The sequence below is a fragment of the Podarcis vaucheri genome (assembly GCF_965113315.1).
Source record: "Podarcis vaucheri genome assembly, chromosome: 5".
In the NCBI taxonomy this organism is placed as follows: domain Eukaryota; kingdom Metazoa; phylum Chordata; class Lepidosauria; order Squamata; family Lacertidae; genus Podarcis; species Podarcis vaucheri.
The window spans coordinates 105,432,588-105,460,504 of record NC_138763.1 but is presented as its reverse complement, the minus strand read 5'-3'; the positions used below and the strand labels follow the sequence as shown (position 1 = coordinate 105,460,504).

The 27,917-nt window shown below is 45.4% G+C and overlaps 1 protein-coding gene and 1 long non-coding RNA gene across 10 annotated transcripts in view; both read right to left on the bottom strand.

Annotated features, from left to right (window-relative positions):
- CCDC91 (coiled-coil domain containing 91) overlaps positions 1–24,377 on the bottom strand; it is a 220,280-nt gene extending 195,903 nt beyond the window's left edge. For 2 of the 9 annotated variants that reach the window (XM_082223142.1, XM_082223146.1), the window contains exon 1: positions 6,609–6,690. Coding sequence is in view for 3 of the 9 variants with exons in the window: in XM_082223140.1 (XP_082079266.1) it covers positions 996–1,168; positions 5,533–5,582 (223 nt within the window). In the remaining 6 variants the exon portion in view is untranslated. Of the gene's footprint in view, positions 1–995; positions 1,169–5,532; positions 5,713–5,750; positions 5,981–6,608; positions 6,691–23,058 lie in introns of those variants that run through there. The other 7 variants (XM_082223139.1, XM_082223140.1, XM_082223141.1 and 4 more) reach the window with 7 other exon arrangements.
- LOC309532746 lies at positions 15,476–19,081 on the bottom strand. Its single transcript, XR_014220001.1, has 2 exons — positions 18,016–19,081; positions 15,476–16,237 (listed from the first exon to the last, which is right to left on the bottom strand). It is a non-coding gene; the product is annotated as an uncharacterized lncRNA (long non-coding RNA).
- Positions 24,378–27,917: the final 3,540 nt, after the last annotated feature.

The following is a 27,917-nucleotide window of genomic DNA, read 5'->3' as shown; positions in this document are numbered from 1 at the left end:
TTGTATCTTACTCTAATCTAAGAACAGGGCACATGCAGCCCTCCAAATGTTATTGGACAACAACTCTCATCAGTAAGGCAGATTGAGGCTGATGTGGGTTGGGAGTCAGAGACTTCCCTTAAGAGCTCGAATCAGTCTTCAAGACATTCATAGTTACTAATTTTCATCCACAATTATTTATAACAGAGTTAATTATAACAATGTGGCACAGTTCTAAACAGACAGCCCTTTCCTCTTCTGGGATATGAATGCAGTCACCATTTCTAGTTATCAGTATCCAATATTTCAGAAATAGAACAAGCCTTGAACAAAAATTATTCAATTACAGTGGTACCTCGCAAGACGACTGCCTCGCAAGACGAAAAACTCGCAAAACGAAAGGGTTTTTGGTTTTTTGAGTTGCTTCGCAAGACGATTTTCCCTATGGGCTTGCTTCGCAAGACGGAAATGTCTTGCAAGTTTGTTTCCTTTTTCTTAAAACCGTTAATACAGTTGCGACTTGACTTCGAGGAGCAACTCATAGAAGCGGTGTGGTAGCCTTTTTGAGGTTTTTGAAGACTTTGGTATTTTTGAAGCTTTTCCAAAACTTTTCCAAAACCGTGCTTCGCAAGACGAAGAAACTCGCGGAACGAATTAATTTCGTCTTGCGAGGCACCACTGTAACTTTTCTTGCCTAGCATAAACTAGAATCAGCACAATATTGGGGGAAAAGTTTCCATTTCAATTTCCACAAAGCAGGACCATCATTCTAGTAAGGCACAAAACACCACCATCAGCCCACCATTTCATGAATGAAGCATGTCATATACTACTCGGGACTGATGACTCTAAAAGCACTTATATTGAAATTCACTTCTTTCACAGAAGCAATTACACCCACTCTAGAAAAAGCAATTAATTACTACATTGTCTGGAGGTTTTCAATGCAGTTATCCAATATGTCTACCCACTATTCTAGTTGTCACCATTCCATCTTTAAAAGAAGTGAGGATTACCATGGACATAATCTGTCCAGGCATTGGCATACCCTCCTGAAGTTTCAGAACAACAGTTGATGTTCCATCTTCCCAAGCTTTGTCCAGAATCAACCTGGAATGGGACTTTTCCCAGCACAAGAGCACCATCTTGTGGACATACAAGCTCACTTGGAGACTGGTGTGTGCAGACCCTACAGAGTTGCAAAAGAAGGAATCTTCAGAAAGTGGTGGAACCACCAATAGAATACAGTGGTACCTCAGGTTACATACGCTTCAGGTTACATACGCTTCAGGTTACATACGCTTCAGGTTACAGACTCCGCTAACCCAGAAATCGTGCTTCAGGTTAAGAACTTTGCTTCAGGACGAGAACAGAAATCGGGCTCCAGCGGCGCGGCGGCAGCGGGAGGCCCCATTAGCTAAAGTGGTACCTCAGGTTAAGAACAGTTTCAGGTTAAGCACGGACCTCCGGAACGAATTAAGTACTTAACCTGAGGTACCACTGTATTTTTATTTACTGGTAATTCAGAATGAGGGTGTTTCCTTTTACGTTGAAGAGTTGCCTTTTCAGGTCATGGAATAATGTAGAAGAATTGTGAACCTCATGAGCCAATCAAATTCTTCTCACCTAATATGGGTTTAGGTTTCACTGAGTTTCTTTCTTGGAGGAATGTGTAGTAGTCAGTTGCTATACATCAGGGTTGGATAGTTTTGTTCTTTTGAAAAAGGCCCCAAGAATAGTGGCCAATTATTTTATAGCATATTTTGATTATCTGGGAAATCTTAAATGTCATCAGGAACTAATCCAGTTCAAATGTAGCATGCAAGTTATCCATCTCTAAAATAAGTATCCTATCACATGGGTACAGTAAATACATCGTTAATTTATTTCCAAGTGCTACATTGCCAGAACTAAAAATGTTACATTATTTGTTATTAATGTCTGGGCTTGGTCCATAAAGTGATTTAAAAAACCAAAAGCTTTCTACCTTTAGTCCAAAAGAAAGATCTTAAATGAAACTGTAAACAGAACCTGGAAAGGAAAGGAAAATGGGGGGGGGGACTTCCCAAAATTTCAACTCCTGCAGGGCTCCCCACGCTGCGGATGTCTGCCCAGCGCGAGGGGCGCTCTGCTTTAGGGCACCCCTCGCGCCGGGCGGCAGGCTGCTATCCGCAGCCTAGACAGCCCTGTGGGAACTCCCGCAGGGCTGCCTAGGCTGCGGATGTGTTCCCGAAGCGCCGGGCGCTCTGCTTTCAGCGTGCCCGGCGCTCCGGGAAGTAGGCTGTGGATGTCTTCCTGAAGCCTGGAGAGCAAGAGGGGTCGGTGCACACCGACCCCTCTCGCTCTCCAAGCTTCAGCGAAAGCCTGCATTTGCCCCATAGGACGCACCCAGATTTCCCCTTCATTTTTGGAGGGGAAAAAGTGCGTCCTATAGGGCGAAAAATACGGTAATTTGCAGTTTATGTATGTGTAAGAGAACTAGATACACAGCCAGAGGTTTTAAAAAACAAAAACAAAAACAAGCTTTTGCTGCTGCTTATCCCAGAAGATAAAGCCTCAGCGCCTAGGGCTTGCCGATCGAAAGGTCGGCGGTTCGAATCCCCGCGGCGGGGTGCGCTCCCGCTGCTCGGTCCCAGCGCCTGCCCACCTAGCAGTTCGAAAGCACCCCCGGGGGCAAGTAGATAAATAGGTACCGCTTACTAGCGGGAAGGTAAACGGCGTTCCGTGTGCGGCTCTGGCTCGCCAGAGCAGCGTTGTCACGCTGGCCACGTGACCCGGAAGTGTCTTGGGACAGCGCTGGCCCCCGGCCAATAGATGTGAGATGGGCGCACAAACCCCAGAGTCTGTCAAGACTGGCCCGTTCGGGCAGGGGTACCTTTACCTTTACCTATCCCAGAAGATAACTGCTTAACTTTTAAAAGATGGCTGCACTGCTGGCTAAGGAATAGTGAAATTAGTGCATATTCACAGTAAGAGGCCTTGGTATATGAATTGTGAATTTAAAAGAAAACTATTACATATATGGTACCTCACTTGAAAAAATATTACATTACAGTGGTACCTCAGGTTACATACGCTTCGGGTTACATATGCTTCAGGTTACAGACTCCGGTAACCCAGAAATAGTGCTTCAGGTTAAGAACTTTGCTTCAGGCTAGGGAAGAATTAGCATGGGTCCTGCAAAGGGAAGTCCTGCCTTATCAACCTTTTGGGAGTTCTCTGAGGTTGTCAACAAGTAGGAAAGGAGTGGGCATAGGCAAGAATTGTAGGGGGCTGGGCATGGAGGGAAGCACATACACAGAGTGTCAAACAACTAGTCTCCCATATGTGGCAAATCTGGTGACTCAGGAGCTGTGAGCCCTGGGCATCAGGTCAACACTGTTTGCACAAAGCGCTGCTATGTGGTACGACCTGTTACTCTTGTGGAGAGCAAGAAATTGCTATGGACACCCTCCCAATTTTCGCTACCCCTTCACATAGTAGTGAGGCCCAGTAGGCACCTACAAAGAGCACAACTTTCTCTGTAGTGGTACCTACTCGATGGAATGCTTCACAAAATGCACCCACAAATTGCTTTTTAAGCAATGCACAAAAACCCTTGAATACTATGATACAGCAAAAGTATAAAAATAATAATTATTTTTTATTTAAATTGCTTGTTTAATTGTTTAAAAAAGTCATAGGCCGTTATACAATGTTAGTCAAAGTCTGGATAGACCACTGCTATCCTGGGATCCTTCAGGCGGAAGGACAGGATATAAATTTAATAAATCAACATAATATAAATTCAGTAAATAATAAATCCATTGACCTAAATGCATAGGATGGAGAACAAAACATGTTATTGTGCTGTTTTGCCCTCCATCATAAGGACATATGACATACACAGAATAGTGGTGTGTATGGTGGCTTGGATTAGCTGACAACCAATCACCATGAGCTCTACACAAAAGTAAAATACTTTTATAGAGATTGGTTAAACAAGAGCAGCAAGATGCATAAGACATTAGCATCACACAGAATGGCAAAGCAAAGAACATCAGGAATACATTTTCTAGGACAAAGTCTAACTGACGATGCACCTCACTGGATCTGAAACACCTATTCAGCCTAGAATATGATGGTGAGAAAGTTGCATTTGTATGCTTTGAGGGTCTCCTTCATGACAAACATATGATGCAGCTGATCTGCTGAGATTTGATGTGTTCAATATAGCACCTATAGAAATCAGAGCCTGACAATAACGTAACTTTCATCTCCCTGACAAATGATATAGGCATGGATGATGTGACCAAAGATTTGCTGGTTGCTAATGACAGAGGAATACAAATTGCAGTGTGTAACGTGATTAAAGTAAAGATTAATTAGTGCAACTCCAGTTTCATGATCCACTGAAAAAAACTTTGAAATTTGCTTCATCATAATATTCAAACATTGCCGCATAAAAAAAATGATCAAGGTGATGGTAAGCACATCTAGAGACTGCTTAATTTTACAACTGCTTAATGCCCCAGAGGCTAGCCAAATGATATAAATGTTGAATGTCCTATGGCACTGTTGCTTACAAAAGCTGGAGAACAGATGAACACTTATCCACTCCAATAGTAATGATGTGGATGCTCTACATGAAGTCCCATATTTAGATTTGAAAATACGTATCTATGACTATCAAGTTATGCCAAACCTCAGAAATGTTGGCCATAATACTGATGTATTTTCCATTCTGCAGTGCCAAATCCAATGGCAATACAGTCATACCTTGGGTTGAAGTAGCTTCGGGTTGAACATTTTCGGGTTGCGCTCCACAGCGACCCAGAAGTAACGGAATGTGTTACTTCCGGGTTTCGCCGCTCGCAAAGATGCTCAAAATGACGTCGCACGCATGCGTGGAAGCGGCGAATCACGACCCGCACAGACATGGGTTGCGTTCGCTTCAGGATGCGAACAGGGCTCCGGGACGGACCCCATTCACATCCAGAGGTACCACTGTACATTCTGCCATTTTTTACTGTTAGATTTGAGTCTTGCTGCTGAACAGAAACAAACATTCACTTTTGGGGCTGATGTGCAGTCAATTCATTACCATGAATGAATACCAAGCCCTCTTTCTCTCTGGTGTCCTTAGGACAAGAGGGGTAGAGGTGTAAGATGAGTTGGTATCTGCTGGTGGCAATTAGAAGAGACTTCTCCAGTTTTCAGGGAAGTCTTGAGGAAGCCAGCACACTTTCATCCTTGTGAGGTGGCTGAAAGAGGTTATGAACTAGTTGTAGTCATCTCCACAAACAAAGATCTTATGTTTCTGTTGCTGCAGTCCCTGACCACAAAAGCAACCGAAACATGGATGATCTCACTGCTCTGTAAACAACTTGTTAAGCTTCCATGTAAAGAAAATGCAATTCTCAATGGCCATAGAAAAGTTCTGCTGGAAGATATTTTTGCAACAGCGCTACCTTGTCAGTGGTACTGGAGGGGATAGGTGTTACTCGGGTGCCAAGACATAGTGGGTCACATGTACAGTTCCCCAAAGAAGAATGCCAGGCTACAAATATTTACCAAGTGCAAGAAGAATCTGCATATGTGGCCTCCAACAAAAGAGCCTGCATTGCAGGAGACTAGACTAGATGGCCCTTGGGGTTCCTTCCAACTCTACAATTCTATGATGTTCTTCAGCTTCCTGTTGCACATTCTAATTACCAGGCAAAGATCCAGCTACAAGCATTGACATGGAAAGGCAGAATACAAATAAACCATGGTGTTATTCCTGCGCATACCTCTGCCTGAAAGGAACCGAAATCATGACAAGGTTACCTCCTGTGTCCATTTCCTGCCCAAAACACATGGCCACAAAACAAAATGCAATACAGTAAGGTGCACCTGTTTCAATTATTGCAATGTACTATTGCCTGAAGTTGTGATGCCATGGATGTTTTCCATCCTGCTGCCAACCGTTTTCTTACACTCTAATTTGTGCGTTTCTTCACCACCCACATTTCTACATGTCCATTTGAACAAGTGACTTTCATCTTGCACGTGCTCTAAGGGTTATGGCCATCTCTCTTGCTTATGGTCGTGACTACATAATTCTCCATCCCACCTGGATATTCTCCCAAGTACAGTGGTACCTCGGGTTAAGTACTTGATTCGTTCCGGAGGTCCGTACTTAACCTGAAACTGTTCTTAACCTGAAGCTCCACTTTAGCTAATAGGGCCTCCCGCTGCCGCCGCGCCGCCGGAGCCCGATTTCTGTTCTCATCCTGAGGCAAAGTTCTTAACCTGAAGCACGATTTCTGGGTTAGCGGAGTCTGTAACCTGAAGCGTATGTAACCCGAGGTACCACTGTATAGGAAATGAATGGCATTTGAGGCTGGGGCGCAGAGTACGGCAGCCTTTGAGAGGGGGCCGAGGAGAGGGAGCGGGGGGGGGACTCTGAGGGGACCCACGTGGCGGGGGGGGGAGAAGAGGAGCTTCAAGGGAGGCAAACGGGGAGCCCCCCGCCCGGCCGCCGCCGCCTACCAGATCACGCCAAGGCCCGGAAGCGGAGGGGGGGACGCAGATAGCCACCCCCCCGGCAGAGAAACGGCGCCCTCCCCCCCCCCGCTCGCCGCCGCCGCCGCCGCCGCTCCCCTCACCTGCCCGCGCGACGTCGCCGCCTCCGCCTCTGCGGCCCGCCCCCTGGCCGGCGCGCGCATGCTCCTGTCGGGCGGGAAGAGGGCGGGGGAGGGGAGGGGAGGGGAGGGGAGGGGGTCCCCCCAAGGGCCTTGGCTTCCCGCAGTCCCTCCTGAGCGACAAAAGCCGCGCGTGGGCTGTCCCCTTGAGGGGCGCGCGGCAGTGGCGGGGAGCCGGTTCAAGGGGGCCTGAGGCGAGCGAGCGTCTCAGGTGGCGGGATCCTCAGGGGCAGCAGATCCTGAGGTAGATCTTTATTCCTGTGAGGCAGCTCAATCCCCACGGGATTCACGGGGGCCTGCTCCTGAGGGCTCGAGATGGGGGCCGCAGGCTTCCCTCAGCTGCCAGGTATCTGTACAACTGCAGTGCTTTGCTAGGGGGGAAACCAGAAAAACAGCCCCGTCCCTGATCTGCTCCTGAAGGACCAAAGAGCTCAGCCAGGCGCCATGGTTGCCCTTCAGTCATGTTTTGTATTTAAGATTGTTAGGAAACATACTTTGGATATGTGTTCTGGTGGGAGTGCACCAGGCACATAAAAATTCTCCCCAATATTTCCCATAGCCTAAAGACTTGTGCAGCCAAGGGCTTAGCCCTTGTAGCATTGCTATGGCAGTATACCCTCCTGAGAGAGACTTAACAGCAGTGATCTATGAAATCTGACCATCTTTTAAGTGCAGATTAACTTTTCTCTCTTATTTTAAATTAATCTATTCAGATTTCGTAGAATTGTAGAATTGGAAGGGACCAAAAAGGCTCATCTAATCCTGATTGAACAAAAATGAAATGCTTTTAAGCCCCGTTGATTTCAATGGAAGAGGTTTGATTTAAGCATGCCTTACACCTCCCATAGAGAATTAAAACTCTCTAGCTATTGGGCCAGATTAAAAGCTCAGCTGTTATTTAGTAGTCCTTTAAAGACTATTCCATCTTTCAGTGTCCACAAGACAAGTAGTGGTAGTCAGGAGGCATAATTCTGAGATCCGTATCTCTTCGTATTACACTGTCATCTTGTAACATGAAGCTGAATGCTGAATGTCAAACAGTTGTGTAACATTCAGAATAGTAATCTGTATGCAAAAGTGTTCTGAAAACTAGAAAAGTGAATAACAGCCCCATTCAAAGAAAACATTTTATGAAATGAGTACAGTGGTAACTCGGGTTACAGATGCTTCAGGTTATGTGTTTTCGGGTTGTGTGCCACACCAAACCCGGAAATACCAGAACAGATTACTTCCAGGTTTCGGCGCATGTGAAGAAGCGCTAAATCACAAACCACGCGTGCGCAGATGTGGCGCTGCGGGTTGCAAACACTGCGGGTTGCGAACGTGCATCCCACACAGATCACATTCGCAACCCGAGGTTCCACTGTAAAGGTAAAGGGACCCCTGACCATTAGGTCCAGTCGCGGACAACTCTGGGGTTACAGCGCTCATCTTGTTTTACTGGCCGAGGGAGCCGGCGTTTGTCCGCAGACAGCTTCCGGGTCATGTGGCCAGCATGATTAAGCCGCTTCTGGAGAACCAGAGCAGCGCACGGAAACGCCGTTTACCTTCCTGCTGGAGCAGTACCTATTTATCTACTTGCACTTGATGTGTTTTTGAGCTGCTAGGTTGGCAGGAGCTGGGACCAAGCAACAGGAGCTCACCCCGTTGCAGGGATTCGAACCACCAACCTTCTGATCGGCAAGCCCTAGGCTCAGTGGTTTAGACCACAGTGCCACCCGCATCCCTATGAAATGATTAGCATTTCAATTAAGATATTTCGGGTGAACATGTCACAGTAAATAAGTATTGGGATATGTCCATAAATTGATCTTGTTTTCAAAAGTGCAGGTAGTTTGTGTAAAAAAAGAAGAGAAAAGTAGTAAGCATGTATGTGCATTGTAATACATCTTGTTGATGTGCTGGGCCCGGGAGTAACCCGAGTAACGTGGTCTAGGTCCGGTCCCAAATACAAGGGTTCCGTGAGGAGTCAGTCCGACAGGGCCAAGGCAGGAAAGCAGGCAAGGTCAGGCACAAGATCACAGGCAGGTTCTGGCAAACAGCAGCATTGCTCCCGCAACCTGGGGCAGGGTCCCGCAGCCTTTTATCTCTGTAAGGGTAACGGCCAGTCCTGATCCCCGAGTGACTCACCTCCTTGTCTCGCCCAAAGGAGAGCCCTGCTCCTGCGAGTACTCAGGTCTCTCCTCTCAGACCTCAGTCTCTGCAGCTCGGGAGATGTCAGTGGGTACTAGACCCAGAGGCCGCCTCAGCCTCTTCTGATCCAGCTGGTGGTGGAGCAGCTGTAAGTGATTGCCCAGCTGAAGGCAACGAGGTAATCTCCGCATCTGGAGCCAGGGCAGGCTCAGGCCCCTGACTCGGCCCAGCTGGTGCTTGTTGAAGGGGAACCTGTGCAGACTCAGACCCCAGACTAGGTTCAGCTGCCAACTGAGGCAAAAGATCCGGTGCAGACTGAGACTCCTCTGGCTCCGAGTCTGACCCTGAGTCCCAGGCCATCACACCATCCCCCCTCCCAAGCCCCCCCTCCGGCCGAGGGTCCAGGCCCGGCTTGCTGGGGTAAGGCCTGGAAGTGTGGAAGGCCTGGAGGCAGTCAAGTGCGTGAATGTTGTCCGCTGGTTCCCAAGAACGGTCCTCTGCCCCATACCCTTCCAGTCGATGAGGTACTGGAGCTTTCCTCTGCGGGACTGGGAATCGAGGATACGTTCCACCTCATATTCCGGCTCCCCCTGCACCGACGCTGGCTGAGGCCTCATACGGTGTGGGTGAAACTCATCAGGTGGGGTGACTGGACGGAGCAGCGACTGATGGAATACTGGGTGAACCTTGAGCGTTGGAGGTAACCAGAGGCGATATGCCACAGGCGACACATGGGCAGTAATGGGGAATGGACCCGTGAACCGGGCATCCAGCTTCTACGAGGGCCAAGAGTAGTGCAGGTGACAGGTGGAGAGCCACACCCGATCGCAGACATCGAGTTCTTGCCCCTGCTGATGGTGGCGGTCAATCTGGGTCTTATAGGTGTTCTTGGCCTGGCCTAGTTGCTCCATTAGAAGTTGCTGCTGGGATTAGAGCTCCTGTAGCCAGTTCGTCACTGCGGGAACCGCAGGCGCCGGCAGCATGCTTGGGAACAAACACTGGAACAGGGTCTGTTGGGTGGAAGCGTTCACTGCATTGTTGTAGACGAACTCGGCCAACGCCAGATAGTCGACCTAATCATCCTGGTGGAAACTGCAGTAGCACTGGAGGTACTGCTCTAATACCACGTTCGGCCTGTCCGTCAGTCTGCGGGTGGTAGACTGACGATAGATAGACCTCTGTTCCGAGAGCCTGGTGTAGGCTGTGCCAGAAACAGGAAGGTGAACTGAGTGTCACGATCAGAGATCAAGCGTTCCGGTACGCCATGCAGGTGGAAAACATGATGCAGGTACAATCACGCCTTCTCCTTGGCTGAGGGTACAGACGAGCATGGAGCGCAGTGCACCGTCTTAGTGAAATGATCCGCAAATACCAGGAGGCAGGTACACTGACGAGACGGGGGTAAGTTCACCACGAAGTCTAACGAAACCGTGTGCCACAGATGAGGCGGGACTGGCAGTGGCTGAAGCAACCCAGGAGGTCTCCTGGTTGATCCCTTGGCCCACTGGCAGACGTTGCAACCCCCAATGTACCGCGCCATATTGGCCTTCAAGTGGGGCCACCAGAATTCCCGACTTACCAGGTGGGTGGTCTGATATCTCCTGAAGTGCCCAGCTGCCAGGGCATCATGAGCCATCTAGAGTACCTTGGCCCACAATGGTCCCGCTGGGATGTACAACCTACCTTGGTGCATCAGTAAACCCTGGTGCAGAACCAGTTCTGGATATGAGGGCATGCTCTGCTGGCCAATTCCCAAATATGTTCCTGAGTCCACACGTCGATTCATTGCTGCTCCCGCACTCGATCCTGCAGTGACTTGGGCTCCTGGGTAGTCAGGAACGCAGCTGGAGGTACGATCATTGTTGGCTCCGCCTGCTGCACCGTTTCCGCGATGTCCTCTGGTTTCCGAGACAGAGCGTCTGCCTTCTGGTTTTGGGAGCTAGGGATGTAGCAGATCTGGAACTGGGAGAAGAGCAGCGCCCACCACATCTACCACTGGTTCAACCTACGGGTGGTCTGAAGGTACTCCAAGTAAGAACTGGTGGTTGGTTCTTACTTCCACCAGGTGTTGAGCACCTTCGATGCAGTGTTGATGCAGTGCGGACTGAAACTCCTCTGGCTCCAAGTCCGACCCCAAGTCCCAGGCCATCAAAGCTGAGGCAATGACACACAAGTCTATAAAATTGTGCCTCAGGTTATGGGGCGATAACTTTTAAAAACTTTGACCTTTGTCTTGCATCTTGTGATCACAGAAAGTGTATGAATACGCTTAATAGAAGTTGTTGTTGTTGTTTAGTCGTTTAGTCGTGTCCGACTCTTCGTGACCCCATGGACCAGAGCACGCCAGGCACTTCTGTCCTCCACTGCCTCCCGCAGTTTGATCAAACTCATGCTAGTAGCTTCAAGAACACCATCCAACCATCTCATTCTCTGTCGTCCCCTTCTCCTTGTGCCCTCCATCTTTCCCAACATCAGGGTCTTTTCCAGGGAGTCCTCTCTTCTCATGAGGTGGCCAAAGTATTGGAGCCTCAGCTTCACGATCTGTCCTTCCAGTGAGCACTCAGGGCTGATTTCCTTCAGAATGGAGAGGTTTGATCTTCTTGCAGTCCATGGGACTCTCAAGAGTCTCCTCCAGCACCATAATTCAAAAGCATCAATTCTTCGGCGATCAGCCTTCTTTATGGTCCAGCTCTCACTTCCATACATCACTACTGGGAAAACCATGGCTTTTACTATACGGACCTTTGTTGGCAAGGTGATGTCTCTGCTTTTTAAGATGTTGTCTAGGTTTGCCATCGCCTTTCTCCCAAGGAGCAGGCGTCTTTTAATTTCGTGACTGCTGTCACCATCTGCACTGATCATGGAGCCCAAGAAAGTAAAATCTCTCACTGCCTCCATTTCTTCCCCATCTATTTGCCAGGAGGTGATGGGCCCAGTGGCCATGATCTTCGTTTTTTTGATGTTGAGCTTCAGACCATATTTTGCGCTCTCCTCTTTCACCCTCATTAAAAGGTTCTTTAATTCCTCTTCACTTTTTGCCATCAAGGTTGTGTCATCTGCATATCTGAGGTTGTTGATATTTCTTCCGGCAATCTTAATTCCGGCTTGGGATTCATCCAGCCCAGCCTTTCGCATGATGAATTCTGCATATAAGTTAAATAAGCAGGGAGACAATATACAGCCTTGCCGTACTCCTTTCCCAATTTGGAACCAATCAGTTGTTCCATATCCAGTTCTAACTGTAGCTTCTTGTCCCACATAGAGATTTCGCAGGAGACAGATGAGGTGATCAGGCACTCCCATTTCTTTAAGAACTTGCCATAGTTTGCTGTGGTCAACACAGTCAAAGGCTTTTGCATAGTCAATGAAGCAGAAGTAGATGTCTTTCTGGAACTCTCTGGCTTTCTCCATAATCCAGCGCATGTTTGCAATTTGGTCTCTGGTTCCTCTGCCTCTTCTAAATCCAGCTTGCACTTCTGGGAGTTCTCGGTCCACATACTGCTTGAGCCTTCCTTGTAGAATTTTAAGCATAACCTTGCTAGCATGTGAAATGAGTGAAATTGTGCAGTAGTTGGAGCATTCTTTGGCACTGCCTTTCTTTGGGATTGGAATGTAGACTGATCTTCTCCAATCCTCTGGCCACTGCTGAGTTTTCCAAACTTGCTGGCATACTGAGTGTAGCACCTTAACAGCATCATCTTTTAAAATTTTAAACAGTTCAGCTGGAATACCATCACTTCCACTGGCCTTGTTATTTGCAGTGCTTTCTAAGGCCCATTTGACTTCACTCTCCAGGATGTCTGGCTCAAGGTCAGCAACCACACTACCTGGGGTGTACGAGACATCCATATCTTTCTGGTATAATTCCTCTGTGTATTCTTGCCACCTCTTCTTGATGTCTTCTGCTTCAGTTAGATCTTTACCACTTTTGTCCTTTATTATGGTAATCTTTGTACGAAATGTTCCTTTCATATTTCCGATTTTCTTGAACAGATCTCTGGTTCTTCCCATTCTGTTGCTTTCCTCTATTTCTTTGCATTGCTCGTTTAAGAAGGCCTTCTTGTCTCTCCTTGCTGTTCTTTGGAAATCTGCATTCAATTTCCTGTATCTTTCACTATCTCCCTCGCATTTTGCTTGCCTTCTCTCCTCCGCTATTTGTAAGGCCTCGTTGGACAGCCACTTTGCTTTCTTGCATTTCTTTTTCATTGGGATGGTTTTAGTTGCTGCCTCCTGTATAATGTTGCGAGCCTCCATCCATAGTTCTTCAGGCACTCTGTCCAGCAAATCTAAATCCTTAAACCTGTTCCTCACTTCCACTGTGTATTCATAAGGGATTTGGTTTAGATTGTATCTTACCTGTCCAGTGGTTTTTCCTACTTTCTTCAGTTTAAGCTTGAATTTTGCTATAAGGAGCTGATGATCTGAGCCACAGTCAGCTCCAGGTCTTGTTTTTGCTGACTGTATAGAGCTTCTCCATCTTTGGCTGCAGAGAATATAATCAATCTGATTTCGATGTTGCCCATCTGGGGATGTCCATGTGTAGAGTCGTCTCTTGTGTTGTTGGAAAAGCGTGTTTGTGATGACCAGCTTGTTCTCTTGACAGAACTCTATTAGCCTTTGCCCTGCTTCGTTTTGATCTCCAAGGCCAAACTTGCCAGTTGTTCCTTTTATCTCTTGATTCCCTACTTTAGCATTCCAATCCCCTATAATGAGCAGAACATCCTTCTTTGGTGTCACTTCGATAAGGTTTTGTAAGTCTTCATAGAACTGGTCAATTTCAGTTTCTTCAGCACCAGTAGTTGGTGCATAAACTTGGATTACTGTGATGTTAAAAGGTCTGCCTTGGATTCGTATCGAGATCATTCTATCATTTTTGAGACTGCATCCCAGTACAGCTTTCGCCACTCTTTTGTTGACTATGAGGGCCACTCCATTTCTCTTACGGGTTTCTTGCCCACAGTAGTAGATATGGTAGTCATCCGAACTGAATTCGCCCATTCCCGTCCATTTTAGCTCACTGATGCCCAGGATGTCAATATTTATTCTTGCCATCTCATTTTTGACCACATCCAACTTACCCAGGTTCATGGTTCTTACATTCCAGGTTCCTATGCAATATTTTTCTTTATAGCATTGGACTTTCCTTTCGCTTCCATGCATATCCACAACTGAGCGTCCTTTCGGCTTTGGCCCAGCCGCTTCATCAGCTCTGGATCTACTTGTACTTGTCCTCCGCTCTTCCCCAGTAGCATGTTGGACACCTTCCGACCTGAGGGGCTCATCTTCCAGTGTCATAACTTTTATATGCCTGTTGTCTTTGTCCATGGAGTTTTCTTGGCAGGGATACTGGAGTGGCTTGCCGATTCCTACTCCAGGTGGATCACGTTTGGTCAAAACTCTCCACTATGACCTGTTCATCTTGTGTGCCCTGCTCGGCGTAGTTCATAGCTTCTCTGAGTTCTTCAAGCCCCTTCGCCACGGCAAGGCAGTGATCCATGAAGGGGTAATAGAAGTTAGTAAGTACTAATAATTTTACAAACTTTGATAAAGGGACTGGAAACCAAGCTTTATGAAGAACTTTTGAGGGAGTTGGGTATAGTTGCCTGGATAAGAGCAGACTGAGAGGAGATATGATAGCCTTCTTCCAGTATTCAAAGGGCTGTCACGTGGAAGATGGAACAAGATTTGTTTTCTCCTGCTCTGGAGTCTAGGACCCAAACCAATGGCTATTTGACTGCTGATTCAGGATCCTAAAGTGTGTTTTATATACAGTCATGCCTCGGGTTGAGTGTGCTTCAGGTTGAGCACTTTCGGGTTGAGCTCTGCGGCAACTCAGAAGTAACGGAGCGTGTTACGTCCGGGTTTCGCCGCATGCGCAGACACTCAAAATGATGTCACGCGCGGAAGCCACAAAACGCATTCTATTCAGGATGTGAACAGGGCTCCGGAACGGATCCCGTTTGCATCCCAAGGTACCACTGTAATCAACTTTTTATTTCTGTTCTTTGTATATTGCGTTGCTCTTTTGTTGCTATGGCAAATAAAGATTCATTCATTCAAATGGCTTTAAGTTACAAGAAAGGAGATTCTGACTAAACATCAGGAAGAACTTTCTGATGGTAAGATCTGTTCGACAGTGGAACAGCGGGCTCCCTTGGAAGGTGGTAGGCTATTATTCCTTGGAGGTTTTATGATTCTATGAAAGTATTTCATTTATTTGTTTTATTAAAATTTCAAAGAATTTTTTCCTGTGAAGGAACTTTCAGAACTTGAATTTCATTTGAGGACAAACCCAGGCTTGATCCACATTGTAGCCTCTTGTTTTTGTAGGCAACATTAGATTATTATTTTTTAAATGCAATTGCTGCTCATTTGGCATATTGTATGGAATACCATGTTATAAACCCTGAGAAGTAGTGTATAAACATTTTGTTTAAGTATGACTGTTGTTAATACTCTCATATTCTCAGCCAGTGAGAATAAAATGGAAGATTCAACTTTTCCATGGATCCACTGTAAGGTCAAAGATGGGATGTGAAAAGTGAAAAACAGTGCTTCAAACCAGTTTTGCAGGAGCAAAGACACTCCCCATCCAAACACAGAAGATGAAGAACAGCAGCAAAACATAGGGTTGCCATATTTCACAAAATAAAAACCAGGACACCCCAAAAGTTGTTTTAGAAAACCTTTTTTAAAAAAAAAAAATAACTTGCCTAAGCTCTAGGACAAAGCACCACCTTTTGGATATTCTCCACACACACGCACACCGGATATCAACTCCGCCTTTCTCCAGGAACATGTCCAGGAAAATCGAAACGTATGGCAGCCCTAGCAAAACATAGTATCTCGAAGTTTGTAAAGCCAGTCCAAGAAATCACAGAAATAAAGGTCAGAAGTAGCGGTATCAATACAAGTAGCAGTGGGTGTCATGTGCATTGTAAGGAGCCAAGAAACAATAATACTTTTTTAAAAAACTGATTTGAATCAACCCCCAGTAGCAACATAGTAATATGAAGAACCTGTTCTGAGACTTTTTGCTAGACATACAGTACAAGCCTATGCATGTCTGTTCAAAAAAAAAGTCCACTGAGTTCAATGATACTTACTGTGCTAACTAAGTTGGTATAACATTGAAGACTTAGACCTTGCTGTTGCCCCTACCGCTGGCTGTTGTGCCAATGAAGAGTTCTGAAGGTTCCCCACTAACAGGTAGAAGGAGTATCTCTCTCTCTCTCTCTCTCTCTCTCTCTCTCTCTCTCTCACACACACACACACACACACACACACAGAGTCCCAAGAAACTGCTGTTCTCCAAACTTTTTGTTATTCTCGTCCTTTTCCATAGAGATAAAAGAGCGGAGAAATTCTAAGTATTAGTTTTGTTTTATTTATATAATAAAGCATTATCAAAATGCAGGCAGGTTCATATGCAAGAATATGGTCTTGCAGATAGCTTGGACCTAAGCCTTGTGGGGCTTTATAGGTCATAAGCTGTACTTTGAATTGTGCCTGGAAATAGACTGGTAGCCAGTGGTGCTGTTTTAACAAGTGAGTCGTTGGCAATCTGGCTGCAACTCTTTGAGGCAGTTGAAGTTTCTGAGCCCTTTTCAAAGGCAGAGTATAGAGTAATACCCGTGTAAAGTATTTAATCCAAACGGGATGTAACTGAGGCATTGGTCACTGCAGCTAAATCAGTCATTTCAAGGAATGGACACAGCTGGCACACTAGCTGTAAGTGTGCAAATGTACTCCTGGCCACTGCAGAGACCTGAGCTGAGTCCAGGAGCATGCCTAAACTGTGAACCTGTGTTTTCAGGGGAAGTGGGACTCCATCCAGCACAGGCAGAATCCCCTTTCTCTGTTCTGCCTTCTGACTGCCCAAGAGCACCATTTCCTTATCTGCCTTTCCCAAGAGGCTCCAACATAACAGGAATGACATCTTGCTGACTGGCAGGTCTGAAATTATTCCAGATGCACATGCTGTCCGTATCCCTGATATGGGAAGGAGGGAGAGAGCCTGCAACAACAATATACCCTCACTCTCCCCCTCCGCTTCCTCCTCCTCCTGGATAGCTCAGCTGGATAGAGCATGGTGCTGATAATGCCAAGGTTGGAGGTTTGATCCAGTATGGGACAGCTGGATATTTTTGCAATGCAGAGGGTTGGACTAGATGATTTTCAGGGCCCCTCCCAACTGCATTTCTGATTTCTCTCTTTTTCTTCATCTCTCTCTAGTCACATCCAGCACCTCCCTTCTTTGCTTCTTTTACTAATATATATCGACTCATCAGCCTTTATTCATGTCACAAGGAGTCACTAAATCTGCTTAGAGATTTTATTTGTAATTGAGCTGTTTACAAATTCCATGAAATAAAAATAAATGGCTACTCACTATTCGCTTCCGTAGAAGGTGTGCCACCTTCTACCCCCAGGACATTGTACAAAGTGCTTTTCCTTCACTGCTCCCTGGGAGTCCAGCATGCCTCCTGGTCCCAGTACCAATGGGCTGGGCAAGCTGTGGTGGTAGCTGCATTCATCATTCACAATTTGTTATTTATTTTTTTTATTGAGTTTATTTACAACACACACACACCTGTCAAACTGAACATGAAAATAATACTGAATCAAAAGAGAAACAAGCAACAAGACATAAAACAAAAAAGTACAAATAAAACATGATATTGTACGAAAACATATACAAAACAAAGTCATACACACACACACATACATACCATATTTCAGTTCTTGTTTTTTCCCAATTGACTTCCTTCATCCTCAACATGGTTCTTTTATCGTTTTTGGTAAACTCTTTTTAGTTAATTCTTACCCCTTTTTCTTTCTGTTTGTAACTTAAGTACCATAAATTATTTTGCAGAAGTTACCGTATTTTTCGCCCCATAGGATGCACCTAGTTTTTTTGGGGGGGGAAATAAAGGGGGGAATTATTCCCCCCCCCAGGCACGGGGCTGGCACGAGCTTCCCCCGACCCCAGCCCCCAGAACAGCCTACTATCCGCAAGCCTAGGGAGCCGCACCGGTCTCCCCAGGCTTGCAGAGAGCTGTGCGAAGCCCGGGTGCGCTCTTCAGCGCGCCCCAGGCTTCGGAATGCAGGCAGCTTTGGAATGCAAGAGGGTTGCGTGGAGCTGCGGCAAGCCCCGGAGTGCAGGCAGCTCCGCGCAACCCTCAGGAGCCCAGCAGAGCTTCCTGAAACCTGGAGAGCGAGACGGGTTGGTGTGCACCGACCCCTCTCGCTCTCCATGTTTCAGCGAAAGCCTGTATTCGCCCCATAGGATGCACGCACATTTCCCCTTCATTTTTGGAGGGGAAAAAGTGTGTCCTATAGGGCGAAAAATACGGTAATCAAAACAATTTGTTATTTCATGTGGCATGGAGCCCAAGGTACACCCAAGGCCTTCCAGGCACTGGTTTGCCGTCCCTCTTTTAAACTATTGTTTCTATTTTCCAGAGGCTTTCTCTTCCCAGCATCCTCTTACTGATCTCTAGTGTCAATTACCATGATCTTGTGGGGGGTCAGCATTGGGGTGGGAGCAGCATCAGAGTGTTTTGCCTACAGCAGCAAAATGTCTTGGGCTGGTTGCTGACAATAGTGGCAATTGTGCTGCAGGGTACCACCATGTCCCCAGTGCTATTTGACACCTGCATGAAAATGTTGGAGCGCTTATTAGAAGATTTGGGGTGAGGGTACACTGATGATAGCCAGCTCTAGTTCTCTGTAACATTTGAACCAGGAGATCCAGTGCAACCCCTGGACCAGTGTCTGGACTCGGTGGTGGGCTGGAGGAGGGCCAGCAGCTCAACAGCAGGTGCTTCAATCCCCTTGGCTCCAGGGATCTGCTTTGCAGGGAGGGTTACAGAAGGCGCCTGTCCTGTAGGCTGCAATGTGGTTGTGGAGAGCATGAGACCCAGTGTCTCTCTCTTATCCTGTCCCCCTACCAACCATATGTTTAATTAGAGGTTTTGAACTCAGATTAAATGTGTGGTTGGGAAGGGAAGGAGGAAGGGGGAAAACCATCTCCCCCTCCTGTGAATGAGTTTTGACCCAAATCGAGGCTGAGACTGCCCTTAGTCAGGGTCAGTCCAAAGTTGTGGACTGGGGCAGGGGTGGGCTGTGCACAACCCTAGTAACATGTTGTTGTTTAGTCATGTCCGACTCTTCGTGACCCCATAGGCCAGAGCACGCCAGGCACTCCTATCTTCCACTGCCTCCCGCAGTTTGGTCAAACTCATGTTCATAGCTTCGAGAACATTGTCCAACCATCTCGTCCTCTGCCGTCTCCTTCTCCTTGTGCCCGCCCAACATCAGGCATCTTTCCCAACATCAGGGTCTTTTCCAGGGAGTCTTCTCTTCTCATGAGGTGGCCGAAGTATTGGAGCCTCAGCTTCATAATCTTTCCTTCCAGTGAGCACTCAGGGCTAATTTCCTTAAGAATGGGTGCGTTTGATCTTCTTGCAGTCTATGGGACTCTCAAGAGTCTCCTCCAGCACCATAATTCAAAAGCATCAATTCTTCAGCGATCAGCCTTCTTTATGGTCGAGCTTTCACTTCCATACATCACTACTGGGAAAACCATAGCTTTTACTATACGGACCTTTGTTGGCAAGGTGATGTCTCTGCTTTTTGAGATGCTGTCCAGGTTTGTCATTGCTTTTCTCCCAAGAAGCAGGCGTCCTTTAATTTCGTAACTGCTGTCACCATCTGCAGTGATCTGAACATGGAGCCCAAGAAAATAAAATCTCTCACTGCCTTCATTTCTTCCCTTTCTATTTTACAGGAGGTGATGGGCCTAGTAGCCATGATCTTAGTTTTTTTGATGTTGAGCTTCAGACCATATTTTGCACTCTCCTCTTTCACCCTCTTTAAAAGGTTCTTTAATTCCTCCTCACTTTCTGCCATCAAGGTTGTATCATCTGCATATCTGTAAAGGTAAAGGTAAAGGTACCCCTGCCCGTACGGGCCAGTCTTGACAGACTCTGGGGTTGTGCGCCCACCTCACTCAAGAGGCCGGGGGCCAGCGCTGTCCGGAGACACTTCCGGGTCACGTGGCCAGCGTGACATCGCTGCTCTGGCGAGCCAGAGCCGCACACGGAAACGCCGTTTACCTTCCCGCTAGTAAGCGGTCCCTATTTATCTACTTGCACCCGAGGGTGCTTTCGAACTGCTAGGTTGGCAGGCGCTGTGACCGAACAATGGGAGCGCACCCCGCCGCGGGGATTCGAACCGCCGACCTTTCGATCGGCAAGCCCTAGGCGCTGAGGCTTTTACCCACAGCGCCACCCGCGTCCCTGCATATCTGAGGTTGTTGCAATTTCTTCTGGCAATCTTAATTCCGGCTTGGGATTCATCCAGCCCAGCCTTTCGCATGATGAATTCTGCATATAAGTTAAATAAGCAGGGAGACAATATACAGCCTTGCCGTACTCCTTTCCCAATTTTGAACCAATCAGTTGTTCCATATTCAGTTCTAACTGTAGCTTCTTGTCCCACATAGAGATTTCTCAGGAGACAGATGAGGTGATCAGGCACTCCCATTTCTTTAAGAACTTGCCATAGTTTGCTGTGGTCGACACAGTCAAAGGCTTTTGCATAGTCATTGAGGCAGAAGTAGATGTCTTTCTGGAACTCTCCATAATCCAGCGCATGTTTGCAGTTTGGTCTCTGGTCCCTCTGCCCCTTCAAAATCCAGCTTGCACTTCTGGAAGTTCTCAGTCCACATACTGCTTAAGCCTACCTTGTAGAATTTTAAGCATAACCTTGCTATCATGTGAAATGAGTGCAATTGTGCAGTAGTTGGAGCATTCTTTGGCACTGCCTTTCTTTGGGATTGGGATGTAGACTGATCTCCAATCCTCTGGCCACTGCTGAGTTTTCCAAACTTGCTGGCATATTTAGTGTAGCACCTTAACAGCATCATCTTTTAAAATTTTAAATAGTTCAGCTGGAATACCATCACTTCCACTGGCCTTGTTATTTGCAGTGCTTTCTAAGGCCCATTTGACTTCACTCTCCAGGATGTCTGGCTCAAGGTCAGCAGCCACACAACCTGGGGTGTACGAGACATCCATATCTTTCTGGTATAATTCCTCTGTGTATTCTTGCCACCTCTTCTTGATGTCTTCTGCTTCTGTTAGGTCCTTACCACTTTTGTCCTTTATTATGGTAATCTTTGTACGAAATGTTCCTTTCATATCTCCAATTTTCTTGAACAGATCTCTGGCTTTTCCCATTCTATTGTTTTCCTCTATTTCTTTGCATTACTTGTTTAAGAAGGCCCTCTTGTCTCTCCTTGCTATTTTTTGGAAATCTGCATTCAGTTTCCTGTTTCTTTCACTATCTTCCTCGCATTTTGCTTGCCTGCTCTCTCCCGCTATTTGTAAGACCTCATTGGACAGCCACTTTGCTTTCTTGAATTTCCTTTTCATTGGGATGGTTTTCGTTGCTGCCTCCTGTATAATGTTATGAGCCTCCATCCATAGTTCTTCAGGCACTCTGTCCACAAAATCTAAATCCTTAAACCTGTTCCTCACTTCCACTGTGTATTCATAAGGGATTTGATTTAGATTGTATCTTACCGGCCCAGTGGTTTTTCCTACTTTCTTCAGTTTAAGCTTGAATTTTGCTATAAGAAGCTGATGATCTGAGCCACAGTCAGTTCCAGGTCTTGTTTTTGCTGACTGTATAGAGCTTCTCCACCTTTGGCTGCAGAGAATATAATCTGATTTTGATGCTGCCCATCTGGTGATGTCCATGTGTAGAGTCGTCTCTTGTGTTGTTGGAAAAGCGTGTTTGTGATGACCAGCTTGTTCTCTTGGCAGAACTCTTATTAGCCTTTGCCCTGCTTCGTTTTGAACTCCAAGGCCAAACTTGCCAGTTGTTCCTTTTATCTTTTGATTCCCTACTTTAGCATTCCAATCCACTATAATGAGAAGAACATCCTTCTTTGGTGTCATTTCTAGAAGATGTTGTAAGTCTTCATAGAATTGGTCAATTTCAGTTTCTTCAGCACCAGTAGTTGTATTACTGTCATGTTAAAAGGTCTGCTTTGGATTCGTATCGAGATCATTCTATCATTTTTGAGATTGCATCCCAGTACAGCTTTCGCCACTCTTTTGTTGACTATGAGGGCCACTCCATTTCTTTTATGGGATTCTTGCCCACAGTAGTAGATATGATGGTCATCCGAACTGAATTCGCCCATTCCCGTCCATTTTAGTTCATTGATGCCCAGGATGTCAGTATTTATTGCCATCTCATTTTTGACCACATCCAACTTACTCAGGTTCATGGTTCTTACATTCCAGGTTTCTATGCAATATTTTTCTTTACAGCATTGGACTTTCCTTTCGCTTCCAGGCATATCTGCAACTGAGCGACCTTTTGGCTTTGGCCCAGCTGCTTCATCAGCTCTGAATCTACTTGTACTTGTCCTCCGCTCTTCCTCAGTAGCATGTTGGACACCTTGTGGAATTGGAAGGGACTCAAAGGGTCATCCCATCCAAGCTCCTGCAATTCCTTTAAAGGGGGTCATTTTGCCAAGTTGGCTACAGATCACTGTAATAGTTTTTGCATATTTTTTGAATGGCTAGACTTCTTTCTTCCCAGCTTGTAGATATTATTTCCTTAAAATACGATCAAGTTTGCTTTAACATTCTATCCTAGTAGATACTATTTAAAGCATTTAATCCTTTAATATAAAAATAGGAACCAGCTTATTTTTCTTCCTTTTTAATAGACCCTAAACAATAATGTGTGGTCTTCTTTCCTGAATTCAGATCATGAAAGAGGTCATTATTATCAAATTACAGGTTTCTGAGGGATATATGATATGATAATTACTGGCAAAAGAGTATTCAGTATCAACATTGCATTCCTTCTATGAATAGAGGCTATGAAAAATGTTTTACAGCTTGATATTTGCATACAAATATTCAAAGACTGAAACATGCACAGAAATATGTAGAGTTAAGACTCAAAACAGTGGTTTTTAATGAAACAAAGCAAACAAGTCAATAAAATTTTGTCAATTCCACACTTAATCTACTCTTGCCGGTGCCAAATGTATTCTATTTTGTGTCAAGAAAGGAGGCAAAAAATTGGTCTCTCCAAGATCTCACTCTTAAATTTAATCTTTTCTAAGAGAATCTCACTGTGTAGCTTTTAATTACAAGACCAGTGGCAGCTGGAGCGTCCAAAATGTGGTGCCCTCCCTGCCATGTCTGTATATAAGAAGGCACTCCGTCAATATTTGACAAATAACACTTACTCTTGATGCTGTGTACCTGATGCTGGACTGACAGCTTCATGTTTTCTATTCTATCTGGTGGTAATCTTGTATTCAAAAGACAGCATGCTTATATCAAGAGAGGACGGGTTTGCTCAGAAGTGGGTAGGGCATGCTGCCACACAGGGCAAACCGGGCATACAGCCCCTCCCACTGTATCATCCTGTTCCCCCTTAAGAAGCAGCTAAGTAGGCTACTGGGATGGACCAGGGCATGACTACATGTGACTGGTGTCACATTCCACCTTTATCAGTTTCCTCTCTCAATATTTTATATCAGTGTATCTTGCTGCTTTAATATTCCCAAGCAATTGACAGAGGGTTTTTAAAAATTAACAAATCTCATTCTACAGATTTCTTCAATATGGTCACTGTGAATCCTTCAGATGCATTTAAGGGAATTGCTTTATTGCTACTGTTTCTCTAACAGCTTGTGATCCAGGACAGAAATTTAATTTTCTCACTGTGACTTTTCAACTTCTTTAACAACCCTTGTGAGAGTCTTTGTCAGAGGCCTTATGTAAGCCCAAATAAATTATGTCAGCTGGCTTGCCTTCTACAGTACAGCTAAATTCTCACTTCCAAAATTAACTTTAATCTAATTCAGAGAAATATCAAGAACACTAATAAACTATATTTGATTTTATTTGTTTGTAGTGGTTTGGCAATAGCTGGACTGATGCTTTGCCTGGCCTTTAGCCAGTCATGTTCATGTCAATAAAATGAACTGGGTTTTAAGTGTTGCCCTCATATTCCTTTGAACACTGAATAACTTGCAGCTCTGGTGTGTCTGATGCACGTGAAGAACCTGTGTCATCTACCTGTTCTGTCTGGAAACTTTGCTTTTAGAGGTAATCAAAGTGATGCCAAGCAAAAAGACACAACTCTTTGGCAACTAAGAAATAGCACAGCTGTGTGTGTAGAAAGCCCACTCCTTGCTATCCTACCCGTCTAGTTTCATATGACCCCAAGCTTCAGATTGTCACTAGGCCTGTGTAGTGTTCTCCACCACCTGGGTCGCCACTTGCTAGGTGTTGGAGGTGGGGTGTGTATGTAGCTCCCTTTTGAAAGGCCGATGGGGCACTGAAGGAGAACAGCCTCTACTGTAGTCTAAGTACTGCTAGACGGTTGGTGTGATGCCTCTGGTAGGGAAAAGACTTAACAGAAAAAGTGGTGGGGCTGGTTGCTCTGCACAGGCCACATCTCCAGGCCATGCTGCCATAAGTCTTGTGTCTTAGCATAGTGTCACCACTTCTAGCAATGCCAAAAGAGAGGACCCAGATAAGCATACAAAATTTTGAAATAATTATTCTAATTTAAATAGAAATGTAATAATGTTTCTTATTGCAGTGAGTCCAGGTGACCCATGTACCTGCTCAGTTTGCTACATGTTGGTGGTGTTCTACTCTGCATTCTTATGGTTCTGTATAATTAACCAGTCTTAGAGAAGGCACTCCTTACAATAGAGGACTGTGCTTTTTAAAGTAGGGCATGTGGCCACACAGATACAGCAATGGAGAAATTTGCTGTGTATTCAGTGGTCTGTGTTTGCCTGAGTTTGAGTCTGGACTAAGTATTCTGAGCTCCTGTGTTCTGATTCAATACATGATCACAAAACATTTCAGAATTTGGCCTCTGCCATTGGCCCTTGAACTCTGAGTCATGATTTGCAGTTTGGAAGTTTAGACAGCCAAGCACGGGAGTGGGTTTCAGAAATGTATATAAGTAGTTGCTTTGCCCCTGTTTCCCAGTTATGTAGTTCAATAAAGGTTCTTGCTGTTATCACCGTGTCTTGCCTCATGGGAACCCACCTACACTTCAAAAATTTTCACACAAGAGCATATTTCAATTAAAATACATTCCCCTTGTATTTTGTGGGTTAACTCACTGTGTTGAATTCCTTTTTGAATTGCAGTGCACATTTCTTTGCATACCATGTTCACTTTGGCTTCTGTGAATTAATGCTTAGAGGATTTTATCTTAGACCATGGCATGGACTTGATGTCTACCCCAGTCAGGCCTCTGAGTGTAAACTATTCGGTATGGAAGATGAACTATCAGACCAGCACAGGGGTATCAAATACATTTCTCAAGTGGGAGTTAGTGCAGCTAAGCTGTGCACATATCAGTTGCACATGTCGGTTGCACAGATCCACAATTTCCATGTGCACTTTTGTGCACATTTACCCACACAAGTGCTTTTAATTAAACTCTAGTGTTTCCTGTCCACACTAGTGGGCAGTACTTCATGGAATGTATTTGCACTGTGTGTTGCTGTCCCCTCCCCTCAGTCAGTACTTCCCCACCCTTTCTGAGTTCTGACAGCCTGAGATCCTTTGTAGAGATGCACACAGGTATTTGTTTGGCCATGTGAGCAGCCATTTAAAAGAAAGAGAGAGAGATACAAATGTTCTGATATACCAGGCTTGCACAGAATGGTAGGTTAAGGGGGGGTGGCCCCACCAGTAGTTCAGCCTTCCCTGTGTTCCAAAAACCTGGAGGTACATCTTTGGCATGAACACAGGTGTGTGTTTACCTGTGTGGTTGGCATTTAAAAAGAGAGAGAGAGGCTTTCCAATAGACCAGACTTACATAAAACATTGAGTTAGTTAAAAAAAATACATGTGATACATCAAATCCAATTTAAACTGCCATGTGTGCACAGGCTAAGTATAAGCCAAAAAGTTCCCAACTGAAATCTTCACTTCTACCACCAACTGACTTAAAGGGCCCCAGGCAACCAGGCAAGTCACCATATTTGTTGCTCTACATCTTCACTACAAAAATAATGATGTTCTTGCATGGGGTGTTCTTGTAAGGAATAATGAGATAATGTAGGGGAAGGACACTTGAAATCTGCTTTTCTGAATGCTTAGTATTAATATTAAATAGCTAAATGAAAAGGAAAGAACCATCAAGCACAGATCTTTCTCAAAGGATTTTTTAAATACTGGCACTCACTAAACCATCCATTTCTCAGTGTTGATCTTCTTTGTTTGTTTGTTAGCATGGGACAGATGATTGATATGCACCTGAATGCACATCCACTTTGCCAAAATTGACTGCCTGGCTATTTTCCCTTCCTTATCCCTTGCCAAGGGGAAAAAATATCCAGTAGCTCAAAGAAAACTTCCTGATGTCATACCCTAGAGCAGCACACCACCCACCGCCTGACCTCCTTCCCTTGCAAGAAGCAGCTTCCCCCCAAGAGGTGTGGGAAAGGGAACTGCTTTCATGTTTTAGCAACTGTTTCTCCTCCACCTATTTCCTTCTTAGTTTTCTTACTTGCTGTATATATCACTATCCTCTAACAATAGCTTTGTTTCCACAGCTGCACTGATTATATTTCTCAGTGTTTCTCATTTTTTCCGGAACTATTAGGGTGGGTTGTTTTTATTCATTTAACTTGGAACAGCCTGCAATAATATTGCAAGAAGAGTCTGAGAATAAGGTAATAAGCACAGGCCACTTTTATTTCTTTGTCTGTTTTGTTAGCCCACCCCCACCCCACCCCACCCCAGGCTCTATCAGTTTATATAACAGTAAGTCTGCTGTGATAGTCCTGGAAAGGTAGTCTGGAAAATCCAAATGTTTAGTAGGAATTTTCCAAAACACTCACACTGCATTTAAATATCCCCATATGCTTAATTCTTCCCGTGTAGGCCCTATTTTATCCCAATTTTCTACCAAAAAACAAATATTTGGGGGAATCTTTGAAGTCTTAATGACCCACTTCACACATATCACTAAGCTAAACCAAGGCTGAGGTGAATGAATGAACATAGGGGCATTCACCGGGGGGGGGGGGTCACCACCAGGATACTCATCCCCCAGTCCTCCTGGTGCCACATTGCCCAATGTTGAGATAGGATTTGACTTAGCATGACCAGACAAGAAAGGAGGAGGAGTGGCGCTATATGTCAGGGATGTGTATACCTGTGAAGAGATCCAAGATTTAGAACCTCAAAGCCAAAGTGAGAGCATTTGGGTCAAAATTAAGGGAGAGAAGAATAACAGAGACCTCATTGTGGGAGTTTACTATAGATCCCCAAGCCAAACGGAGGACATAGATGATGCCTTCCTGGAACAGATGGCCAAGCATGCAAAAAGAATGGAGATAGTAGTAATGGGGGACTTCAATTACCCGGATATTTGCTGGATGTCAAACTCAGCCAAGAGCATAAGGTCAAACAGATTCCTCACTGCCCTTGCAGACAACTTCATTGTCCAGAAAGTGGGAGAAGCAACAAGAGGAACAGCCATTTTAGATCTGATCCTAACCAATGTTGATGACCTGGTTAGTGGGGTAGAAGTGGAAGGATCATTAGGCGCGAGTGATCATGCTCTTCTGAAGTTTACTATACAGCGGAAAGGAGCAGCCAAGCATACTAGGACTCAATTTCTTGACTTTAAGAAAGCCGACTTCATAAAACTTAGGGAAGTGCTGGGTGAGATCCCATGGACAGTAATACTAAAAGGAAAGGGAGTTCATGATGGCTGGGAGTTGGTTAAGAGGGAGATAGTAAAAGCACAACGCCAGGCAATACCAATGAGACGGAAACATGGAAGGTGCCTAAAGAAGCCAGGGTGGCTATCTAAAGAACTTTTAACTGAATTAAGATTAAAAAAGGATGTGTACAAGAAATGGAAAAGGGGGGAAACCACCAAAGAGGAATTCAAACAAATAGCCAGCACATGTAGACACAAAGTCAGAAAAGCTAAAGCACAGAATGAACTCAGGCTTGCTAGAGGGGTTTAAAGCAACAAAAAAAGCTTTTATGGATATGTTTGTAGCAAAAGGAAGAACAAAGAAACCGTGGGGTCACTCAGAGGAGAAGATGG